The sequence below is a fragment of the Equus caballus genome, chromosome 6 (genome assembly GCF_041296265.1).
Source record: "Equus caballus isolate H_3958 breed thoroughbred chromosome 6, TB-T2T, whole genome shotgun sequence".
NCBI lineage: Eukaryota > Metazoa > Chordata > Mammalia > Perissodactyla > Equidae > Equus > Equus caballus.
Genome location: NC_091689.1, coordinates 53,138,210 through 53,159,983, shown reverse-complemented (window position 1 = coordinate 53,159,983; position 21,774 = coordinate 53,138,210). Strand labels below are relative to the sequence as shown.

The 21,774-nt window shown below is 37.5% G+C and overlaps 1 protein-coding gene across 3 annotated transcripts in view; it reads left to right on the top strand.

Moving 5' to 3' along the window:
* The window catches only part of LRP6 (LDL receptor related protein 6), a 172,197-nt gene that overhangs the window by 12,294 nt on the left and 138,129 nt on the right, over positions 1-21,774 (top strand). For all 3 annotated transcript variants that reach the window (XM_001501298.5, XM_070269915.1, XM_070269914.1), the window contains one exon: positions 8,202-8,595. In XM_001501298.5, the coding sequence (XP_001501348.1) occupies positions 8,202-8,595 (394 nt within the window). The remainder of the gene's footprint in view (positions 1-8,201; positions 8,596-21,774) is intronic.

Here is a 21,774-nt window from a genome sequence, read left to right as displayed (position 1 = left end):
GTAATGCTAGTTTATTCTAACAATAAACCTGTAAAAGTTTGGGAAGAACATAGCAAAGTAGAATAAAAATGCATGCTTGTGTTATCCTTAATGCCTGTAACTCAGAAGACATAGCTGTTTTTATTAGACCAACAATATTGAACTAGTCTTACATACCAAAGATTTATGTAAATGTATGTTAACTTGGATTCCTAAAACATTTGGGTTAGTCTATAAAAATACTTTGGAAAGTATAAGAAATTTTGTTTCCTTAGTTTCTGGAAATCTTAGGGATATTTAATTTATATGAGCACTTATTTATCTTCAAGCCGATGAATAGAGCTCCTTTCAGGGATTTGAAAATCTAAAATTATAATTCCTAATGCCATCTGAAGGTGGAAAATATATATACATATATAACTTACATGCATATATTCATATAAAAAACATACAAATAGACACACATAGACAGCTTATAGCTTCAATTTGAAAGGTTCACCTCACTGCCAGCTTTTGTTTTTCCTTTACCTTTAGAGTTTTACCAGAATTGTGTTTTTGGTGGATGGGGCAAGTTGAGGTTACCTGCTCAGTCAGTAAGAGGGCTGAAGTATCCCCACCAGTATCCATGGAGGAGGTCTTTAAGATTTTCTTTGCCCTGCTGTGTAATCTTATGGAGGCTGCGCACTAAATTTTGGTTAAGGGACCAAAAAGAGACCAAGAGGCTGTCCAAAGCTCATCTGAGTGGATAAAAGATCCAGCCTGTTTGCAATTCATAATGTATTTTTTTTTGCTGAGGAAGATTTGCCCTGAGCTAATATCTGCTGCTCATCTTCCTCTTTTTGTATGTGAGTTGCCACCACAGCAGGGCCACTGACAGACGAGTGGTGTAGGTCTGTGCCTGGGAACTGAACCCAGGCTGCAGAAGCAGAGTGTGCTGAGCTTAACCAGTGGGCCACTGGGGTTGGCCTGCAATTCATATATATATTTTTTTGCTGAGGAACATTTGCCCTGAGCTAACATCCATTGCCAATCTTCCTCCTTTTGCTTGAGGAAGATTTGCCCTGAGCTAACATCTATGCCACTCTTCCTCTATTTTGTATGTGGGGCGCAACCACAGCATGGCTGCTGACGAGTGGTGTAGGTCCACACCCAGGAACCGAACCTGGCCATCTGAAGCGGAGTGCATGGGACTTAACCACTAAGCCAGGGGACAGGCCCGCAATTCATATATTTTTCTTTAGAGATTGGAACCTGAGCTAACATCTGTTGCCAATCGTCATCTTCTTTTTTCTTTTCTTCTCCCCAAAGCCCCCCAGTACATAGTTGTATTTCTAGTTGTAGGTCCTTCTGGTTGTGCTATGTGGGACGCCGCCTCAGCATGGCCTGATGAGCAGTGCCACATCTGCACCCAGGATCCGAATGGCGAAACCCTGGGCTGCTGAAGTGGAGTGCGTGACCTTAACCACTGGGTCATGGGGCCAGCCCCCGCACTTCATATTTTTGACTTTCAAGTACTTGAGCCCCTCATGAGTCTCTAGTAGGGGAAAAGGGAGCCTTAAAGCCTGAGTGACTCAGGATTTGAGGGGTTGGAGTGGGAAGGGAAATGTCTGACAGAGGTGGAGGAGGTTGGGGTATTAAAGGAGGATAGATCAAGGATTCAAGGGAGCTGAAGGGAATGTCAGGAGTGGTAAAAAGGAAGAAGGAAGAACAGAGGGTGATAGAAAGGGAGAGGTTTTCGGTGAGCCACTTTGGGGAGATCCCGGAGAGAAATTGAAGTTCTGAATTGTCTTTAGTAAAATTTTGCCATTTTTGAAGATACTGAATTGCATTAGTGCTGTAATGGTGAAGAATACAGTCAGTGGGAGAGAAGAGTGGGCACCCAATAGAGTGAGAGTTACCTATGGGATTAGATAATTAAATCAGAATTTGAAGGAGCTGGGAAAGAGTATTCCTGTGTGAGGAGCCAAGGGAATTCCCACTAGAGGAGTCAGGGGTCAATAGAAGAGGTCTCACAGAAGACCTGGGAATATTCTTACTTGAGAATTAGAATGTGAGTCTCCATTCAAAGAGTGGATATTTTGCTCGGAAATATCAAAGTAACTTGTTACCATGTTGCAACAGATAAAGTATCTGGATCACTGGTTTAAGAGTTGAACTCAAGGAAAGATCCTTGAATCTGAACAGGAGAGGAGTTTAAATGACTCACAAAGTGTCATTAATGAGATGGGGATGGCGCAGGTCCGTAGTTGAAGTCCAGTCCCCATCCAAGTCATGTCACCACACAAATGTCAAAATAAATCCCTACTTAAGCAGGGAGAGAGTTTATTCAAAAAGACTATTACAATAGGGAGATTGCTCTGACTACAAGATCTGCATGTGTCTCAGTCAAACAAAAAGGCTTTTCTCTTGTAGGTAGAAGTGAATAGTGCTAGCAGGGTCTTTGTAGGAGAATGGGACAAGTAGATGGGGGTTAGCAAATGACATGACCAGGAAAGTTTAACAGATTTTTTTCCTGTGGTCAGCTGATGCTTGGAATGAGTCCTTAAGAGAAGATGTCCTGCATTGGCCTGCTTAAGCTTAGAGCTAGCCACAGTTTAGGGGTCTGCGGGGAGGAGAGAAGCCTGACTAAACTTTGGTCAGACCAAGTCAATGGTTAAGTAATGGGCATATGTGAGCACTTGACTGGTACTTAGTGTAAAATCCTCTTGGGTTTATGACAAATATATTTTTAGATCAGGTTCTGGAAAATTTATTTTAAATATTAGTGAATAGGTACAAAGAGTTCCTGGACCCAATTCCAGTGTGTGTGTTGTGGAGGCTTTCGCACACCAACAAGCAGTTCTCAGACATCAGCAGGGTGTCTGAGAATTCAGCTCAGTTCTGACACTGTCTACCCGAAGATAGGATCAGATTCCACAGGTACAGGGCGCAGTCCCACAAGACTGCCCTCCACTTCAGATGCCAGTCTCAAGCCCAGGTTGTTACCTGTGCTTCTGACCAACTGGCTATAAATCAGATTCCCAGCATCCCCCTCCTTGGTTCGATTAATTTGCTAGAACGGCTCACAGACCTCAAGAAAACTCAATTACTCACTAGATTACCAGTTTATTACAAAGGATGGTAAAGGGTACGCATCAACAGCCAGATGAAGAGAGACATGGGGCAAGGTCCTGACAAAAGAGCTTCTGTCCTTGTGGTGGTTGGGGTCCGAAATGGTGGCATGTGGAAGCATTCTGGTTTCCCAATGTGGAAACTCTCCAAAAAAAGGCAATGAGCTGTCCTTTTGAGTATTTATGGAGGCTTCATTACGTAGTCGTGATTGACTAAGTTGTTGGCCGTTGGCAGCTGATTCAACCTCACTCTCTTCTCTGCTCCCTGGAGGTAGGGAGGTGAGACTGAGTGTTCTGGTCACCAGCTGCCATCCTTAGGTGGTTCCCAAAAGTCACTTCATTAACATAACAAAAGACCGTTATCACTCTGCATACTTAGGAAATTCCAAGGGTTTGGGAGCTGTGAGCCAGGAACTGTGGACAAAGACCAAATATATATGAGAAATTTTGGTCATCTGAATGACCAAATATATATTTTTTATAAATCACAGTGTCACAGTATGTTTACCATATTACTGTGTGCAGTGAACTGAGCTAGAGATTGGGGTAAAATTAGTTGTAAGGTATGGCTCCTGTTCCCAAGGGGTGGATATCTTAGTTCAAGTAGGAAATAGACCTTTTTTTTTTTGAGGAAGATTAGCTCTGAGCTAACATCTGCCATCAGTCCTCTTTTTGCTGAGGAAGACTAGCCCTGAGCTAACATCCATGCCCATCTTCCTCTATTTTATGTGGGACGGCTGCCACAGCATGGCTTGACAAGTGGTGTGTAGGTCCACACTTGGGATCTGAACTGGTGAACCCTGGGCCACTGAAGCAGAGCGTACAAACTTAACCGATGTGCCACCAGGCCAGCCCTGGAAATATACTTTTTAAAATGCTAATATCAGGGGCTGGCCCCGTGGCCGAGTGGTTGGGTTTGCGCACTCTGATGCAGGCGGCCCAGTGTTTTGTCAGTTCGGGTCCTGGGCATGGGCATGGCACTGCTCATCGGGCCACACTGAGGCGGTGTCCCACATGCCACAACTAGAAGGAACCACAACTAAGAACATGCAACTATGTACGGGGGCGGGGGGGGCTTTGGGAAGAAAAAGGAAAAAAAATGCTAATATCAAATGGTAGAGACTATAATGGCTCAAAGAAGGAAAGCTGAGGCAATTGGAAAGATTTATGGAGTAGATAAGATTTGAATCTGGCCGTGAAAGACTTAGATGTGCTTACTGGGATAATGAGAGACAAGTATGGAGTAAGCAGGAAAATGAATACACTGTCATGATGGAATATAATGTGCTCACTGTTTATATGTTAAAAACCAATTTGTATGATGCAGAGACTATAAAAGGTAAGTTTAAAGTTATAGGTAAAACACTTGGTGGAGGCCTGAGGTATTGAGGCTTTATATTTTAGGCAAAGGAAATCAAAAAGCTTTTTGAGTTGGATAAAGTAGAAGTATTAAAAGTAGAAAAGGGAGGGGAGTGTTGAGATCACTTACTATTAGGGTAGTTCAGGTGTAAGATCATGAAGGTCTGGAGTAGGATAGTGGTTCTAAAAATGGAACAGAAGAGGCAGATTTAAGACATGCTAAAGAGGAATCAATAGGACAGTAGTTGGCAGACTGGGGGAAGAGGAAGGCATCAAAGATGGCTCCAGGGCGCACCAGTAAGATTAGAATTGTGGTACAACTGACTCTTGAGGGTTTTTTTAGGAGAGGAAAAGTGATGAACTTAATGGCAGGAAGAGATGACCAACAAGAAGTTATAGGTTCAGAACTGAAGATGAGGCTAGAGATGATGATTTGAAAATTACCTGCATTGTTGCTTGTTGGCCAGGAGGACTTGGATGATTTTCTCTCCTCCCCCCTCACTTGGAGAGTAACAGAAAATCTTAGGAATACCTATATTTGGGAAGTGGGAGGAAGATTTGAAACTAAAAAGCAGACGAAGCATGACCAGAAAAGAGTAATAGGTAGTATAGTATAAAGAGAACAGGCTATGTAGGTAGGGGTATGGCCAACATTGTTGAATCCTGCAGAGGTCAAAAATAAGGACTGAGAAAAGGCCATTAGTTTTGGTTGTGAAGACTTGTAGAAAGCAGTTTCAGCTGAGTGATGGGTGGAATTAACAGCTAACGGATAGTGGTATGAAGCGTATACCAATGTTGTAAGATTTTGTGGTTAGGAGAAATATAATTATTCTTTTGGTGGTGGTAGGGTTAGGGTTATTAAAAAAAGCATTTTTGATAGCAGGGACCTAGCAGGAGCCACTGAAGGTACAGGAACCTGGGAAACAATTGATAGAGCAAAGTTGCAGAGAGGAGGTAGGGAGACTGAGCCAAAAGTATTGCTTCACTGTTAGAAAGGAGGAAGGGCAATGTGTCGTTTGTGACTGAGGACAAGATAAATAGATTTTTTGAGAAATTTAGGATGTTGGGAATGTGTGACATTTCACTGAGATTATTTTATGAAATGATCTGCGAATGAAAGATTCAAAGCATGGAATTTGTCTTCAGGAAAGTAGAAAAAGTTTAGAAAGGCCTCTAGAGAAAGTAGTAGGAAGTTAATAAAGGAAAACAAGGATTCCTAGTCACCTGTGAAGTTTCCACTAAAGAGAGATGATGGTGGTTATCTGGGTATTAGAAGTCAGAAGGAATTGAGAGCATGGCGTATATGGCTACAAGCAGGGGCAAGTGTATGTGGATCTAGTCTGTTTCTTTAGTAGATTAAAACAATATTACAGGTCAAATTATATCTTTCAGATATCCCATTTAATATATTGCTGAATAGATATTGGTGACAATATTGTAGAAAGTAGGCATCAGAAGGGTGGTTGAAGAGGTTGAACTCTGGCATTTCCTTTTGATAGTGTATAGGTTTATATACAGTCCTTTAAAATCTTTAATTATAAAGAAATTAACTTGTTCCTTCCCCCATTTTTTTTTTCCTCAGAAGGCTTGTGAGGCCTTAAATGACCAGAAAGTTTCTTTGGCTTTTGTAGACCCAGTATTCAGTGCACATGTTAATGTTTGACTTGAAAGTCGTAAAAGACATTTAGGTGCTACCTAATGCCATATACAGATTTGGTATACAAACAGTTTTCCAGGGATAATGCCATAAAGAAAGTTGCCTAATAGGTATTAGATTTATTATCACTCTTGGATTTTAAATTTTAAGTTCTTAGCCTTATGCAGCACTTAGCTTTGTACCCTTAACTTATAAGGACCTTTTTTCTGATTTTTATAGTTGGTCCATAGAATATGGGGCTCAGTCTAAGATAATGCAGTGAACAGTGTGGGGACTGATAAACCAGTGAAGGCCTGATAAGAGGTGAAAGTGAATTTGTGAGGGAAATTCATTAATTTGCCAATCGCAGCAGCAGATACACAGAATAAGCAGAAAGGGCTCTAAGTCACTTTTTAAAAAGCTATCTGCCCATTTGTTTCTGACTAAGAAAGTTGGAATTTAAGCTTAGTTAGAAGGATAGAAGGGAAATTCATGTTGTACTTAAAGATGAAAACAGTGGACTTCATAAGTTGATTTGGCAGACATAATCCATACACTGGCTGAACATCCCTTACTTTTTTGAGCAGCTTAATTTTTAGAAATTAATTTCTTAAAAAAGAGGGAGTGGTTACTTTTAAATGGTGCTTGGTCTTGGCTTTGGATGACACAGTTTGAAACTTGAAGTAATTGTGAGAGCAGATCATGTAGATGATTGCATGATAGCTCGTATTTTTGATCCCTCATTTATGTTCTTCATCTCAGCCTCTAGATCCCTGCTATCCAATACGACCATTTATTTATTTACATTTAAATAAGATTAAATAACAATTAAAATGTAATTTCTTAGTCACACTAGCCATATTTTAAGTGCTCTATAGTCATGTGTGGCCAGTGGCTACTGTAGTGTGCAGTGGAGGTACATTTCTATCACCACAGAACGTTCTCTTGGGTGGTGGTGCTCTAGATCTTTAATTATTATTGAAACCAGGAAAGTACATGTCAGAAGCTTGGAATAGATACTTAGAAAACCCCGAAAAGCATAGAATTTATGCTACGTCGTTCCTAAGCTTCAGCTTTCTCAAAGTTGAATATTTCTTTAGGATAGGCTTTGTATTTAGTTGTCATATTAGTCTTATTCAAAAGTCATTCTAATAATGATATAAAACAGAATAAAATAGTTGTATTAAAAGTGATCTCTGCCAGACTATTTATGTTTTATTAAGGTATAATTGATATGCAGTAAATTGTGCATATGTAGAGTATAAAATTTAACAAGTTTTGACATATGTGTATACCTCTGGAACCATTGTCATAATCAATGTAACATAGCCATCATCCACAAAAGTTTCCTAATGCCCCTGGATAATTCCTCCCCCAGTTCTTTTCCACCCTTTCTCCCTGCCTCCAGGCAACTACTGATCTACTTTCTGTCACAATAGATTAATTTTAACTTTCTAAAATTTTATGTAAATGTCATCATGCACTATATACTCTTTTTTGTCTGACTTCTTTGACTCTGCACAATTATTTTGAGAGTCTCCTCTGTCACATGTACAAATAGTTCATTACTTTTTATTGATGGATCTATCACAATTTGTTTATCCAGTAGTCTGTTGATGATGTTTAGGTGGCTTCCAGTCTGGGTTGTTACAAATAAGCTGCAGTGGACATTTATGTACAAGTCTTTGTATTGACATATGCTTTTATTTCTCTTGAGTAATTGGCTAGTTTGGTAGGTTGTATGTTTAACCTTTTAAGAAACTGGCAAACGTTTCCCAGGTGGCTGCACTATTTTACATTCCCACTAGTAGAGTCTGAGTGTTCCAGTGGCTCCGTATCCTTGGTATGGCCATGCTTTTAAACTTTATCTTACAGACTATTTTAACAAGAATAAAGAGTGTCCTGGTAGAGTTAATTACCTGTCTTGTAAGTTTTTGTTTTCAAAATGCTGCAAAAATAATAGTTTGTTTGTGAAAAGATTTTAGAAAGTCTTATATTAATTTATTTACTCTTAGTTTTGATAGTATTTGCTCACTAATGCTTATTCGAAACTCAGTTTATGAGAACCAACACATTTCCTTCCTTGTTACTTAAATATTTTTCTTTCCTTGTTCCAGCGGCCCCTTTGTTGCTCTACGCAAACAGACGGGACTTACGATTGGTTGATGCTACGAATGGCAAAGAGAATGCTACAATTGTCGTTGGAGGCTTGGAGGATGCAGCTGCGGTGGACTTTGTGTTTGGTCATGGCTTGATATACTGGAGTGATGTCAGCGAAGAAGCTATTAAACGGACAGAGTTTAACAAAACTGAGAGTGTACAGAATGTTGTTGTTTCTGGATTATTGTCCCCTGATGGGCTGGCATGTGATTGGCTTGGAGAAAAATTATACTGGACAGATTCTGAAACTAATCGGATTGAAGTTTCAAATTTAGATGGATCTTTACGAAAAGTTTTATTTTGGCAAGAGTTGGATCAACCCAGAGCTATTGCCTTAGATCCTTCAAGTGGGTAAGTTTTTTGTGTAATGTACAAAGGTCATTGCATCTTCTCCTAGTTTCTCTCCATTAGCATATACCCCCTAACCCCCAAGAGAAAAGAAAGGTCTAAAATCGAGTTTTAGATTCCTTGGGCTTTTTTGTCAATTAGACTTGAATGTGGGAAGTTATATTGTGTTCTATTATAGTGAGGTGTTTCTGTAAATAGTTTTGTGTTTCTAATAGCACTTATGGGATAGCCATATTTATAGTTCTTCCTTTTTCTTCTGCATTTATTTTTCGTAATTATGAGGGATAATTAGAAGGCAGAGAAGAAGGGATGAAGACTTGAGTACTATTTGGTAGCTTGAGATAATACAAAACAATTTTCTGGATCTTATAACTTTTATTAAATACACATTTTGTAATGCTGGTGTCTTTTAAATTAAACTCAAGTATTATTTAATATGTCATTATTGAATGGAAAATAAAGGTTGTTAAATAACTCATTTCTTGCTAGCTAAACATATATTTGCCATAAAGATTTATTTTTTATGAGAAGGGGAAGTTAAAGCTATGGGTAAATTCCATTAGAAAATGTGAAGTGTGTCCCTACATTGCTTCTCTGTTACTATGCCTCAATCTTACCATATACCATTTCTTGGTATTTCTCTATTGAATACATGGTCATGACAAAGTCTGTCATGGCTAGGTAAAGATAACTTATCTAAATATGAACCTGAAATGAGTTACTAATAGCTGGTTAAAATCTAAAGATAAATAACCCGTGAATAACTATTTTAATACTTTGTTTTCCTTGACTTTAAAGTATGTTGGGATGCTTTAAAACTTATTTCCTTTATAGAAGGGAGTGGATTAATATTATGTAATAAAGTAAAACTTAGGGAAAATAAAGGAAAGGTTTACATGTGCCCCTTTGTCTTGATATCTGCCCTAATTTGGTCATAGTGGTTAAAGAAGTTGCTGTGTTGTAGGAAAATGAAAGGATTTGTCTGACTATAAAAAATAACAGTGGGTAGTAGCGTGGTGGAATTTTAGGGTGAGAAGTTCTGGAAAGCACAAATATGTATATTTTATATAATATATAAAAATTATGTATTTTTGGAGGGGCATTAAGAGGTATCTGCTACAGTCACATGGTGCTCTTAATAAAGCATCAGAAAATATAGTCCTGCTGCTAGCAGGAGAAGGGATTGAGTGTCCCGAGGAGGAGGTCTCAGATGCTAGGTGTGCAGTAAACTGTACTGATTGAAGGACTTGATTGTTGAGAACTTGGAAGATATTTTTGAGAAGCGGAGTTTGTGTTTTGCCAACAAAATATGTAAGTCTCAGAGGATGTTGAAATGTTTCTGAGGTTACTGCCTTATAGAACACTCAGAATTTTGGTGCTTTCAGTCATCATTAGGGAGTAATATGGTGAAAAGATAGGTTTTTTTTTTTCCTTTTTGACAAATTCAATCTTGTAACTGGGTGGGTGGTGATGGAAATTTACCAAAATATTAATTAAATGGTTAGTATGTCCACGGCTCTGTTTTCTTGTACTCTTGTTGGGGAGAGAGAGAGGGAATATCTTGAAGCATTTACTGTCTATTTAAGGATAGAAAACCTGGGAGAGAGAACTTTTCTTCAGAGCATGTTTATTTGCATTTGTATGTATGTGGAGAGGAGTGTTAAAGGAATTAGAAGGGCCACGGGAGCTCCTAGGGATGATGGGTGGAGAAAATAGCTTGATGGCCACAATTCTGGAGCAATGTCCTGATCATTTCTGCAAGGGATAGTGATTATGAGATAGCACATATTCAAGGGAGCTGAATTTATAGGCAGCTCTTGACTATTCAGGATCTAATAATATAATGAGTAAATGAATCTTTCTAATTTTCTGCCCCTAAAACACCCCTTACTTCTGGGTGTCAGATCTGATGAGTGTCTTAGAAAGTAATTTGCCATATGATTGAAAAGAACATTGGAGTTTTTCTGGTTTTAATTTATCCATGATACTTCCAAATATTGAAGGTGAGAATTTGCCAGTTATTCAGCTGATAAAGGATGTTACTGGAAGAATCAATAATAATGTGCTTTGAAGGCAGGAATTAGTGTTATTTAAGCTTCTGAGGGGGGACAGTCAGTAAAGGGTGACTGTTTTTCCTGAGGTCTGAAGGTTTGGTCAAAAACCTGGTGAAATCTCTTTCATTATTTTTAATGTCTGCGGTTAGTGTAGAGTGTGTGTGTGTATGTGTGTAAATTCACCTTTTCCCCCCTTTAAAATTGTCTTAATTTTTGGGAAGATACTTTGTATCATATGGCTATTTAAAAAATTGCACACCTGAAAACAGATATAATGCAGTCAAATAGTATACATTTGGTAATTAGCATGATGGAATGTATTTAAAATTGTATTTTAAAACTCATGCATTTAAAAGTATATTCTATCAAACAGTCTTTCAGTGTTGATCTTAGATATGAATTAAGGACTGTGGTTTTAATGGAAAAGTAATTTTAGATCGAGTACATCACTTAGCAAACATAAGAGATGATTTCCAGATTGATTTTTGGGGAAAAATGGTTTGCTTTCCAGAGAAAGTACTTGAAAACAGTGCTGAGGAAAAATGTATGCTTTATCAGGGTTCCAGGATCCTGGGTTGTGAGGTTCAGAGGAGCTGACTGAGCTCTCACATAAGCTTATATAAAAGGAAAGCTATTGAATGGCTGGTATTGTTTGAGCCCTGGGAACTAGTGCAGACATCTGTGTGCTTTCGGATGTATGGAGTTCTTTGTGTAATCAGTCCATTTAGCCTAAACTGAAGGAAGATTTTTATTTCCCTCCTTAAATTTGGCCTCTGGTAGTCTGAGATTTTTTTTTTTTTTTCTTTTGAGTGACTGGCAGTATAGAATTTAGCATAAGGAACAGGAGAATGTGTGCATAGAAATTGTTCTAGAAATGAACAGCCATAGTTACAGAAAGCAATATCCTTACTTTATAGTGAAAGTAATTCCAGACTATGTGCCTGCTCCGAATGATGGAGTTCCTTAATCTGTTCCACATTCACTGTACTAATCTTAGTGATACTGAGGACCTGTTGTTTCAGGTACAAATAAAGCGGTTCTAAGGGTTTTTGTTTGTTAAGGATCTGTTCAGATTCACATCGTTTTGGATATTTTTTAAAAAGGTAAGCTTTAGTGATTCAGTCTGAAGTGAATTCATACTGAACAGCTTTGAATGATATATGCTTTAAAAATACATTTTTATCATCAAGTATAATAATAACAACACTACAAGTTCTGCTTTAAAAGTGCTTGCAGACCTAGCTCGATGGAAAAAGAATGATTTGTAATTTCCCTATCAATTATATACATGTAATTGTCATTTCTTGAGTATATTTAAAAGTATTTTCTACACTGGTGTATCCCAGATGACTAAAAAAGTTCTTGCCACATAGTAGGTATTCAGTAAATATTTTTTGAGTGGCTGGACCTTGTATTTGCTTTTATAATCCTATTCATTTTCCTCGTTAGGGGAGAAAGTGTTTTCTAAGCAAACATAAATTTTACCATGGTCTCTTCTGAATTCCAAGTCACTATGGCTTTGATTACAGTTGTTTATTTAAAACTTAAGATTTTTGGTCTTTTCAACAAAAGTTATCAAGATCCTGTTTTATAAAAATAAATTCCCTTGAGCTTGCTTTATATCACATCTAGCTCTGTTATTTACCAGAAAATTAGTTCATTTTCTTGGATCTCAGTTTCCTCATCTCTAAAATAATAGGTTCCTTTCAGTTTTGATGTTAAGTTTAAAAAGTGAGGCATTTAAAGAAATTACTCTATATATGTTTTTATTTTTTTATTTTTAAAATTTTATTTTATTTTATTTTTTTTGAGGAAGATTAGCCCTGAGCTAACTACTGCCAATCCTCCTCTTTTTGCTGAGGAAGACTGGCCCTGAGCTAACGTCCATGCCCATCTTCCTCTACTCTATACGTGGGATGCCTGCCACAGCGTGGCCTTTGCCTAACGGTGCCATGTCCGCACCCGGGATCCTAACCGGTGAACCATGGGCCACTGAGAAGCGGAATGTGTGAACTTAATCGCTGCGCCACTGGGCTGGCCCTGTATATCTGTTTTTAAAATTTTATTTTACAGTTGCAGTTGTACATTCAAGTCGGCAATTTAGGTATGTTACATTTAGAATTGTGTTTCTGTAGCACAGATTCTTCATAAAATTTTGTTTCTACTGCCCTTATTGCATATATCCTCACACTCAACCTCCTTTTTTAGGGCTAGTCCACCCCTAAAACCAGTTTCCACTTGTTTTCCAATTCCACTTGTTATAGACTGAAAAATACTTTGAAATGTCAAATGATTCTTTGTGTATGAAGAGTGGAAAAATGTAGCCAATTAATTCTTTTAGGCAGATTATATAAATTCATACGTTTTTTGAGATACAGGGTGAGGTTATCTAAAAGTTAAGGGAAATGTATTAGAAAATCCACTAATCCAGGAAATCTAGATAGATTTAGCTTTGCCAGCCAAGGGGATATGAATCAGAATCCTTGGAAATGAAAAAAAATTTAAGAATGTGTATGTATATACGTATTCTAGGGGCTGGCCCCATGGCTGAATGGTTAAATTCGCGCGCTCTGCTTCCGTGGCCCAGGCTTTCTCGGGTTGGGATCCTGGGGGCAGACGTGGCACTGCTCCTCGGGGCATGTTGAGGCGGCATCCCAAATGCCACAACTAGAAGGAACCACAACTAAAATATACAACTATATACTGGGGGGATTCGGGGAGAAAAAAGCAGGGAAAAAAAAAAGATTGGCAACGGTTGTTAGCTCAGGTGCCAATCTTTAAAAAAAAAAAAAAGTGTGTGTGTGTGTGTGTGTGTGTGTGTGTATATTCTCAAATGTTAGTGTAGGGCTTTTTTCTTAAAAGCATCTTAACCTTCATCCAGTTTTTAGTTCTTCATATCTGGTGCTGTCCATCACCCTGTCTCAAATTGAATTTTAATTATGTAGTCTAATTTTTTTATGTCCCATTTTTCCAGGTCCACTTTTGTTGAGGGTCTATTGAAAGGGAATATTTGCAATATAACTAGATGGTTTTACCTAGCCCAGTCTTTTAATAGGTTTGCCTTTTTAATAAAAGCTTTCCTTGCTTGCAGCGTTGACCTTTTAATTCGTTCTTAGCACAGAGAAGAATGAAATTTTGTGATGGTAAAGAATAGGATATTTTTAACTGAGTATTAATTATTCTCTATATTTGGAGGATCTTATGTATTCTTACTATATTCCAGTGTGATTGCCTCTTTAGAAACTATAGTAAATTAGTTTTGACCTTACCCAGTTTTTGTGTCATTGAGCCTTTAAGATGGAGGAGTTTGTGAGGTAGCTAATTTGTGAAGTAAGAATAAAACGACTGTCTGTAGTCTTTCACAGCATTTGATATTGAAACTGTATTCCTTCCAAAAAATGTCCTTTTAAGACCTCCTGATTTTTGTACTGTTTTGTTGTTCCTACTACTTGGACCATCCTTTTTTTCCTTCATCGGCTCTTGAAATATGGAACGGTTTAAAAGTGCATTTTCTCTGTTCTTTCCCTGAGATCATATCCATTTCCAAAGTTTTTGCATAGAAGCAGATAGCCAATTATCCTAAAATCTAAAGCTCCGTACGGGACTTGGCTGTTAACGCACTGGTTCTGTGTATGAAGGATCTTGCTGTGAACTCTCAACAACTTACAGTTCTAAAAGATGTCCTGGTAAATTGAGGAAGCCTATTTTCTATCTATTAAATCCTAGAACTCATAGGGAATCTTAAGGATCTTTAGCTTAAATGCCTTCACTTTTTGGCTCAAGAAACCAAGGCCTTTGGCCAAGATAAGCTAAGAGATAGCCAGATTCTTAGTTGAGATTTTCCGATTCCACATTTGGTGCTTTTTTCTTTTATGAAAAGTATCTTGCTGAAGCCTTGTAGTTTGCAAATTGAATTACTTAAAAATGCAACGTGGTAGCTTTATTTGAAGGAGGATTTTATAAATTCTTTGTTTTTAGATTTACTCACTGTACCAATTTCTTATTTTACTATTGCTTTTTGCATCCCACTTAATGCATTTGGGTTCAGCTTCTTCCTGCCTGAAGTATGTTCTTTAATATTTCGTCATCAAAGGTCTGCTAATGGTAAACTCTTGGTCTTCGTTTGAAAATGTATTTATTTTGCCCTCATTCTTGAAATAATAATTAGTTGATTATAGAATTCTAGGTGATAGTCATTTTCACTCAGTCCTTTGATCCTTCAAGGATATTATGACTTTAATTGTTGGTGTGAGATGTCTGCTATTTTCTAATTATTGTTGTTTTGTAAGTATTTGATCTTTTTTTTTTTTCCTGGTTGCTTAAAAGCAGCCCTTAAGCATTCCTTAATTTTTGATATTTTGCAGCTTTACCTTCCTTGGTTTTAGATATGGATATATTTTATTTGTCCTGGTTAAAACTCATGTTTCTAGAATCTAATTGTTTTTATTTAATTCTAGAAAATTATTGCCCATTATTTGTTACTTTTCCTTCATTCTCTTTAGTCTCCTTGGGAATGCCTGTTTGCTTTGTGAGAGACCTTCTGATTTTCTGCTCCATGCCTCTTAATCTTGCTTTCATATCTTCTTATCTCTGTTTCTCTTGGCTACTTTCTGGTTGATTTTTGTACCTGCTTTCCACATAACTAACTATTTCTTCAGCTGCACCTAATTTTGCAGTTTAATGAATCAACTGAGTTTTTCATATCAGTGACTGTATTTTACTTTTCTGGAAGTTCTTTGTGCCCCTAATTTAAACAACTTATTATGGGAAAATTTCAGCCTACATAAAAGCAGAGAGAATAGTGTATCAATAATTTGACTTACAACCAAGTTACAAAAAATATACACAGTTCATTTATAACCTTCATCCAGCTTCCCTAATATTAACATTTTATATAACCATAGAACAGTTATCTAGAACAGGAAATTGATCTTGATACAATACTACTAACTAATCTATATACCATGTTTGAATTTCTCCAGTTTTGCCACTTGTATCCTTTTTCTGCTCTAGAATCCCATTTTGCATGTAGTTGTTATCTCCTTAGTTTTTTCTGATCTGGGACATTTTAACAGTCTTTCTCTTTAATAACCTTGACCTTTTGAAGATTACTGGCCAATCGTTTTGTATAATGTTCCTCAGTTTGGGGTTGTCTGATGTTTTCTAATGATTAGATTAAGTATACCTTTGGCAAGAATATCACAGAAGTGGTGTTGTGCTCTTCTTTAGGCATTATATCGGCAGGTACATAATGTGGATATTGGCCATGTTACATTTGATCACTTGCTTATGGTATTGTCTGTCAGGTTTTTTTTTTGTTTTAATTGTATTTACTGTGTTTTTCCCTGTAATAAATATTTGCTGATTTTAGCCTTGATGGTTTTGCCTGCAACAGTGATTACATGGTGTTTGTCAAATAGTGATTTTTCTAGTTCTGGTGCTCCTCTTACATGCATTATTAGTTAAAATTCTACCTTAAGGAAGAGCTGTCCTATCTTTTTCACTTATTTGTTCAATTATTTCTATTAGTAAGGACTCATGGGCATTTATTTTATTCTATAGGTTGGAATCCATTACTGTCAAGATTTCTTGCTCAGGTTGTCCCAGATTTGGCCGTTGGGAGCTCCTTCAAGTTTGTTTCTGTCCTTTTGATATGCTCTCATCTTTTTTTTTTTTTTTTTTTTTTTTTGGTGAGGAGGATTGTCCCTGAGCTAACATCTGTGCCAGTCTTCCTCTGCTTTGTATGTGGGATGCTGCCACAGCTTGGCTTGATGAGCAGTGTGTAGGTCTGTGCCTGGGATCCAAACCCATGAACGTGAGCTGCTTAAGTGGAACGTGTGAACTCAACCAGTATGCCACTGGGCTGGCCCTGCCATCATCATTTTTTTTTTAAAGATTTTATTTTTCCTTTTACTCCCCAAAGCCCCCTGGTACATAGTTGTGTATTTTTAGTTGTGGGTCCTTCTAGTTGTGGCATGTGGGATGCCACCTCAGCATGGCTTGATGAGCGGTGCCACATCTCTGCCCAGGATTCAAACTGGCGAAACCCTGGGCTGCCGAAGCAGAGCGTGCGAGCCCAACCACTCGGCCACGGGGCTGGCCCCGCCATCATCATTTTTTAAGCACTGTTTTACTCAAGATGTTCCAGACTCATCTTATTTTTTTTCCTGCCTCATCCCTGGAATCAACTATTTCTCCAAGGAGTTCTTTCTTCTTTTATTGGAAAATGGTATTTAGAAACCAAGATCTGTAAGCTAGGTATGTTCATTGCTACTGGGTTTTCCTTGCTTTTAGACCCTGTCAGTGGACGGAGTTAGGAAATACATGTATGTGTAGAATACATAGTTCTATGTGTTTCTATTTGTGCCTATATATTAAAAAAATATGAGTTCATGTTGCTATCTCCCATTCCAATCCACTGCCACAAAATTACATTATATCCTTCTCCCTTTCCTTGCTTGTTATTCTGTGCTATGATAGTGAGAAACCTGAGTCTCATTATCCATAATATATTTTCTTATTTGCTCAATCCTAGTGTACTAGGGTTTCAGCATTGCTAACCTATACGCTTGTGAGATATGAACTTATTATGTAGAATACAGTACTATGAAGGTACTGTCAGTTGGATCAAAATTCTGTCTTCCAAACTTATTTAGGTAATTTCATCCCCACTTGTTGCACTGTGGCTATGTTATTCATTTGTAATACATTTATTACTGTTTGTATTACATTTTGACTACTGCCTCCTCCCCCGAAATATCCTGGTTGATTTTAATTATCAATTTTGAGGTTATGTGAAACAATTGACATGTTTCTGAGAATCAGAAATAACACAAAATTATATTCAGAGTAGTGTCCTTCCTCCCTATTCTTTGTCTCCTGGTTTCATTTCCCCTTTCTTTCCCATCTGTTCTCACTTATCCTCTATAGATATGTTAATCTCATTAGTTTCAGGCTTTTTCTTCTTGAATTTCCTTTTGCACAAATAAGCTGATATATGCATATTTTCTTTCTTTCTTTCTTTCTTTTTTTTTTTTTTTTAAGATTTTACTTTTCCTTTTTCTCCCCAAAGCCCTCTGGTACATAGTTGAATATATTTTTTAGTTATGGGTCCTTCTGGTTGTGGCATGTGGGCTGCTGCCTCAGCATGGCTTGATGAGCGGTGCCATGTCTGCACCCAGGATCCGAACCGGTGAAACCTTGGGCCACCGAAGCGGAGTATGCAAACTTAACCACTTGGCCATTGGTGCAGCCCCCATAATTTCTTATATTACCTTTTTTTCTTTCATGAAAGAACGACATATTATAGATGCTCTTTTGTACTTGTTTTTACTTAACAGTACATCCTGAATATCATTCCATATCACTTCATAGAGATCTTTCTCATTCTTTTGTTACTACTGTATATTATTCCATTATGTAAACATACTATAGTTTATTCAACCACTCTCCTGTGTATAGACATTTAGGCTCTTTTGTTAGCTGAGTTATTTTAAAGCAAATCCACAGAGTGACATCTCACTTGTGAATACTTCATTTTGCATCTCTAGAGAATAGGGACATTTTCTTTCATAACTGTAGTACCATAGTCTTCCACATACCCCCAAATGAACAATTCTGCAAATTACTCAGTCCACATTCAGATATCTGTAGTAGTCTCAGAAATGTCCTTTTATAGTTGGTATATTTGAATCAGGATCCAAAACAAGGTTCACAGGTTGCATTTGGTTATGCCTCTTAAGTTTCTCTAGAACAGTCCCCCCCAACCCCCTTCTCTTACACTGTTGACTTATTGACTCTACAGTTGTCCTGCAGAATGTTCTAGATTTTGGATTTTTAAAGAGATCCTTGTGATATGTTACTTATTTTTATCCCTTTATGTTTCTTGTAAAATGAAATTGAGATTTGAAGATTAGCATTAAATTGAACATTTGGGCAGGAATGCTTCTGCATGGGCAGAAGTACTTGCATGCTTGGGCAGGAGTACTTTATTTTCATCACGGCAGAGATTACATGATGTCTTGCTCTACTTGTAGTGATGCCGTGTTCAGTAGGTTCAGAAGGTGAAAGTTAATATCTTCATTATAAAGTTGAGCTTTTCTTCATGTGTCCTTCAAGTAATTTGTGGGTTGATCCTTTTGTACCTTGGCCACATCCAGTTCCTCATCTATTGATTGTTTTAGCATCCACTGAAGATCGTTTCTTGTATTATTTCATTAGGGATGTCTGTTACTGTTTTATGATGTCTTGTTTTTGTCTTATGTAGTTTATTCTATCTTCTGTGTGTTTTAATCATTTTAAATATTTATCATCTCTGTCAGATACTTCAGTTATCTGAAGTTCTTAGAAATCCACTTCTGTTCTTTGTTGTATTTGCTGATTCTTGCTTATGGTGAACTGTTTCCTTGGGTGTTTTGTACTTTGGGATTGTGACCTGATCATCAGAGGGGTTGTCTGTGAGAGTCCTGAGTGGCTTCCTGGGGGGCATATTCCTCCAGAGAAGTTTTGGTTTGCTTTTGTCAAGCACCCTAGAGGTGTTTCCAGAGACCATTTTATTTTTTATTTTTAAATTGAAGTATAATTTATACACAGTAAAATGTGCCAGCCTTAAGTGTGCAGTTTTGACAAATATGTACTCCTGTGTTATCACCCGGTTCAAGCAGAGATCACTTGTTATGTGTAATTTTTGGAGTTTGGAGTTCTTGTCCTAGGTAGATAGAATAAACTCAAACTCTAAACCTATGTCAGGGCAATCTTGTGGTTACAAAGTCTTTGGAGATTTTTCCCACCTTTTCAGAGCCTAAGCCAAGACAGAAAAGCTTCTTTCCCTCCCTCTGCCAGCAGTAAATTTTTCTGTTTCATTGTTCCCTGAGGAACTGTGCTCTGTGCAAGAATCTAACTTCTAACATAGTGTTTCTTGTATGTCAAGGCCTTATTTTCTTTGTTGTTTTGCCTTTGAAACAGAAGTCCCTCAGTTTCTAAGATGAGGAAATCCTTCAGGATTGCAGTAGCATCAAGCATGTATTGCTTTTTGCTTTTCTGTTCATTTTTGGATCTCTAGAGATTTCCCCTACTTTCATGATACCTCAGCTCTACATTGAAAGGAGTATTTATATATTTTTATTTTCTATATATGTGTGTCTTAGTCTATTGGGCTGCTATAACAAAATACCACAGACTGAGTAGCTTATAACAACAGAAATTTATCTCTCACGGTTCTGGAGGCTGGAAAGTCCAAGATTAAGGCTCTGGCATGGTCTGCCCCCCCCCCCCTCCCTTTTCTTTGCTGAGGAACATTCACTCTGAGCTAACAGCTGTTGCCAATCTTCCTCTTTTTTTTCTTGAGGAAGATTAGCCCTGAGCTAATATCTGTGCCAGCCTTCTTCTATTTTGTGTGTGGGTTGCTGCCACAGCATGGCTGACGAGTGGTGTAGATCTGTGCCTGGGATCCGAACCTATGAACCCAGACTGCCAAAGTGGAACGCGCCAAACTTAACCACTATGCCACAGGGCCAATCCCAACATACAGTCCACTTCTGATGGGGGCCCTCTTCCGGATTTATAGCTGTCACCTTCTTGCTGTGTCCTCACATGGTAGAAGTGCCTAGGAGTCTCTCTTGAGCCTTGTTTATAAGGCACTAATCCCATTCATGAGGGCTGCTTTCATGACTAAGCACCTCCCAAAGGCCCTGCATCCTAATACTATCATCTTTTTTTTAATTGAAGTCATGGTAGTTTATAACATCGTGAAATTTCAGTTGTACATTATTTGTCCGTTACCATGTATATGTGCCCCTTTATCCCTTATGTCCACCCCCCTAACCCCTTTCCTTTCTGGTAACCTCTAGTCTGATCTTTTTGTCCATGTATTTATCTAATCTTCCACATATGAGCGAAATCATACGATGTCTTTCTCTGTCTGGCTTATCTCGCTTAACATAATACTCTCAAGTTCCATCCATGTTGTTGCAAGTGGGACGATTTTATCTTTTTTTTTTATGGCTGAGTAGCTAATACTATCAACTTTGGGTGTTAGGATGTCAACATAGAAATTTTGAGGGGATGCAAGCATTCACATCATAGCAATGTATAAATCAAATAAGACTAACCAGTGCTTCTAGGTGTTTGTAAAAGGAAGGCTTTCTGATTATCTTGTTACCAAATTACCAGAAATAGAAATTCTAATTTATATTTTTAAATATTTCCTTTTCTTATTCGGGATATATGTGCATGATAGTTGGGCATTATTCGTACTTACTAATATGTTATTAATGACTTCCTTTAATTATAGGTAGGATTGTATAAGTAACTTCAAGGATCGTGAAGTGATTTATGGTCTAGTTTAGATCTGGTTCACTTAGTTTTTATGATTCAATTCCACATGTTATCTTAATTAGCCACTTTTGTGTATAATTACATCTTGTAAAGGGTGAAAATTTATGTCTTCAGTTTAGATTTATTGAAACTGAACTTTTCTGAATATTTTTGTTAGGGGAAACTGGATTCAGATTGAGTGTTCGTACTAGATTTAGGGGTCTCTGAATACTTTTGGAAAATTTATGATTTTATGCTTACCTAGTTGTAAAAATTACATGCTTGGGTTGTAATAAATTTGTATAAAATAAATGTATAAAATGGCTGGTATCTAGACTGATTGTCAGTTGAGATATTTTTACTGGCATAAAGAATTTTGATGTCTTGAAAACTTAATGTTTTCTTTACGTACTTTAATTACTTTCTAAGTAAAACGAAACCTATCTTCTACTCTTAACTCTATTTAAAAATTATTTTCCAGAAAACATTACAAATGGATATCAGGCCAGATACAGCAATAAAATTACATTTGTATGGAAACTAGTGAACAGCATATGGCACCCTGGTACTGATTTTCATGATTTTTGATGAATAGCAGATGTGCATACTATTGCAAAGTGGAGCTGTAACCACATATATTTAATTCTTCAGTATCAAGTAAATATGTTTATCTTCTCTTAATTCAAAGCCAAAATAGAACTCATTGAAGCCTAAATAAATTATGGGCCAAATAAACTGCATAATTGGAGAGTTAGTAGTAATTGTTGCTGTAAAGAGATTTCTGCTATATGAGCCTGGAGCCTGGCTTTTGAGA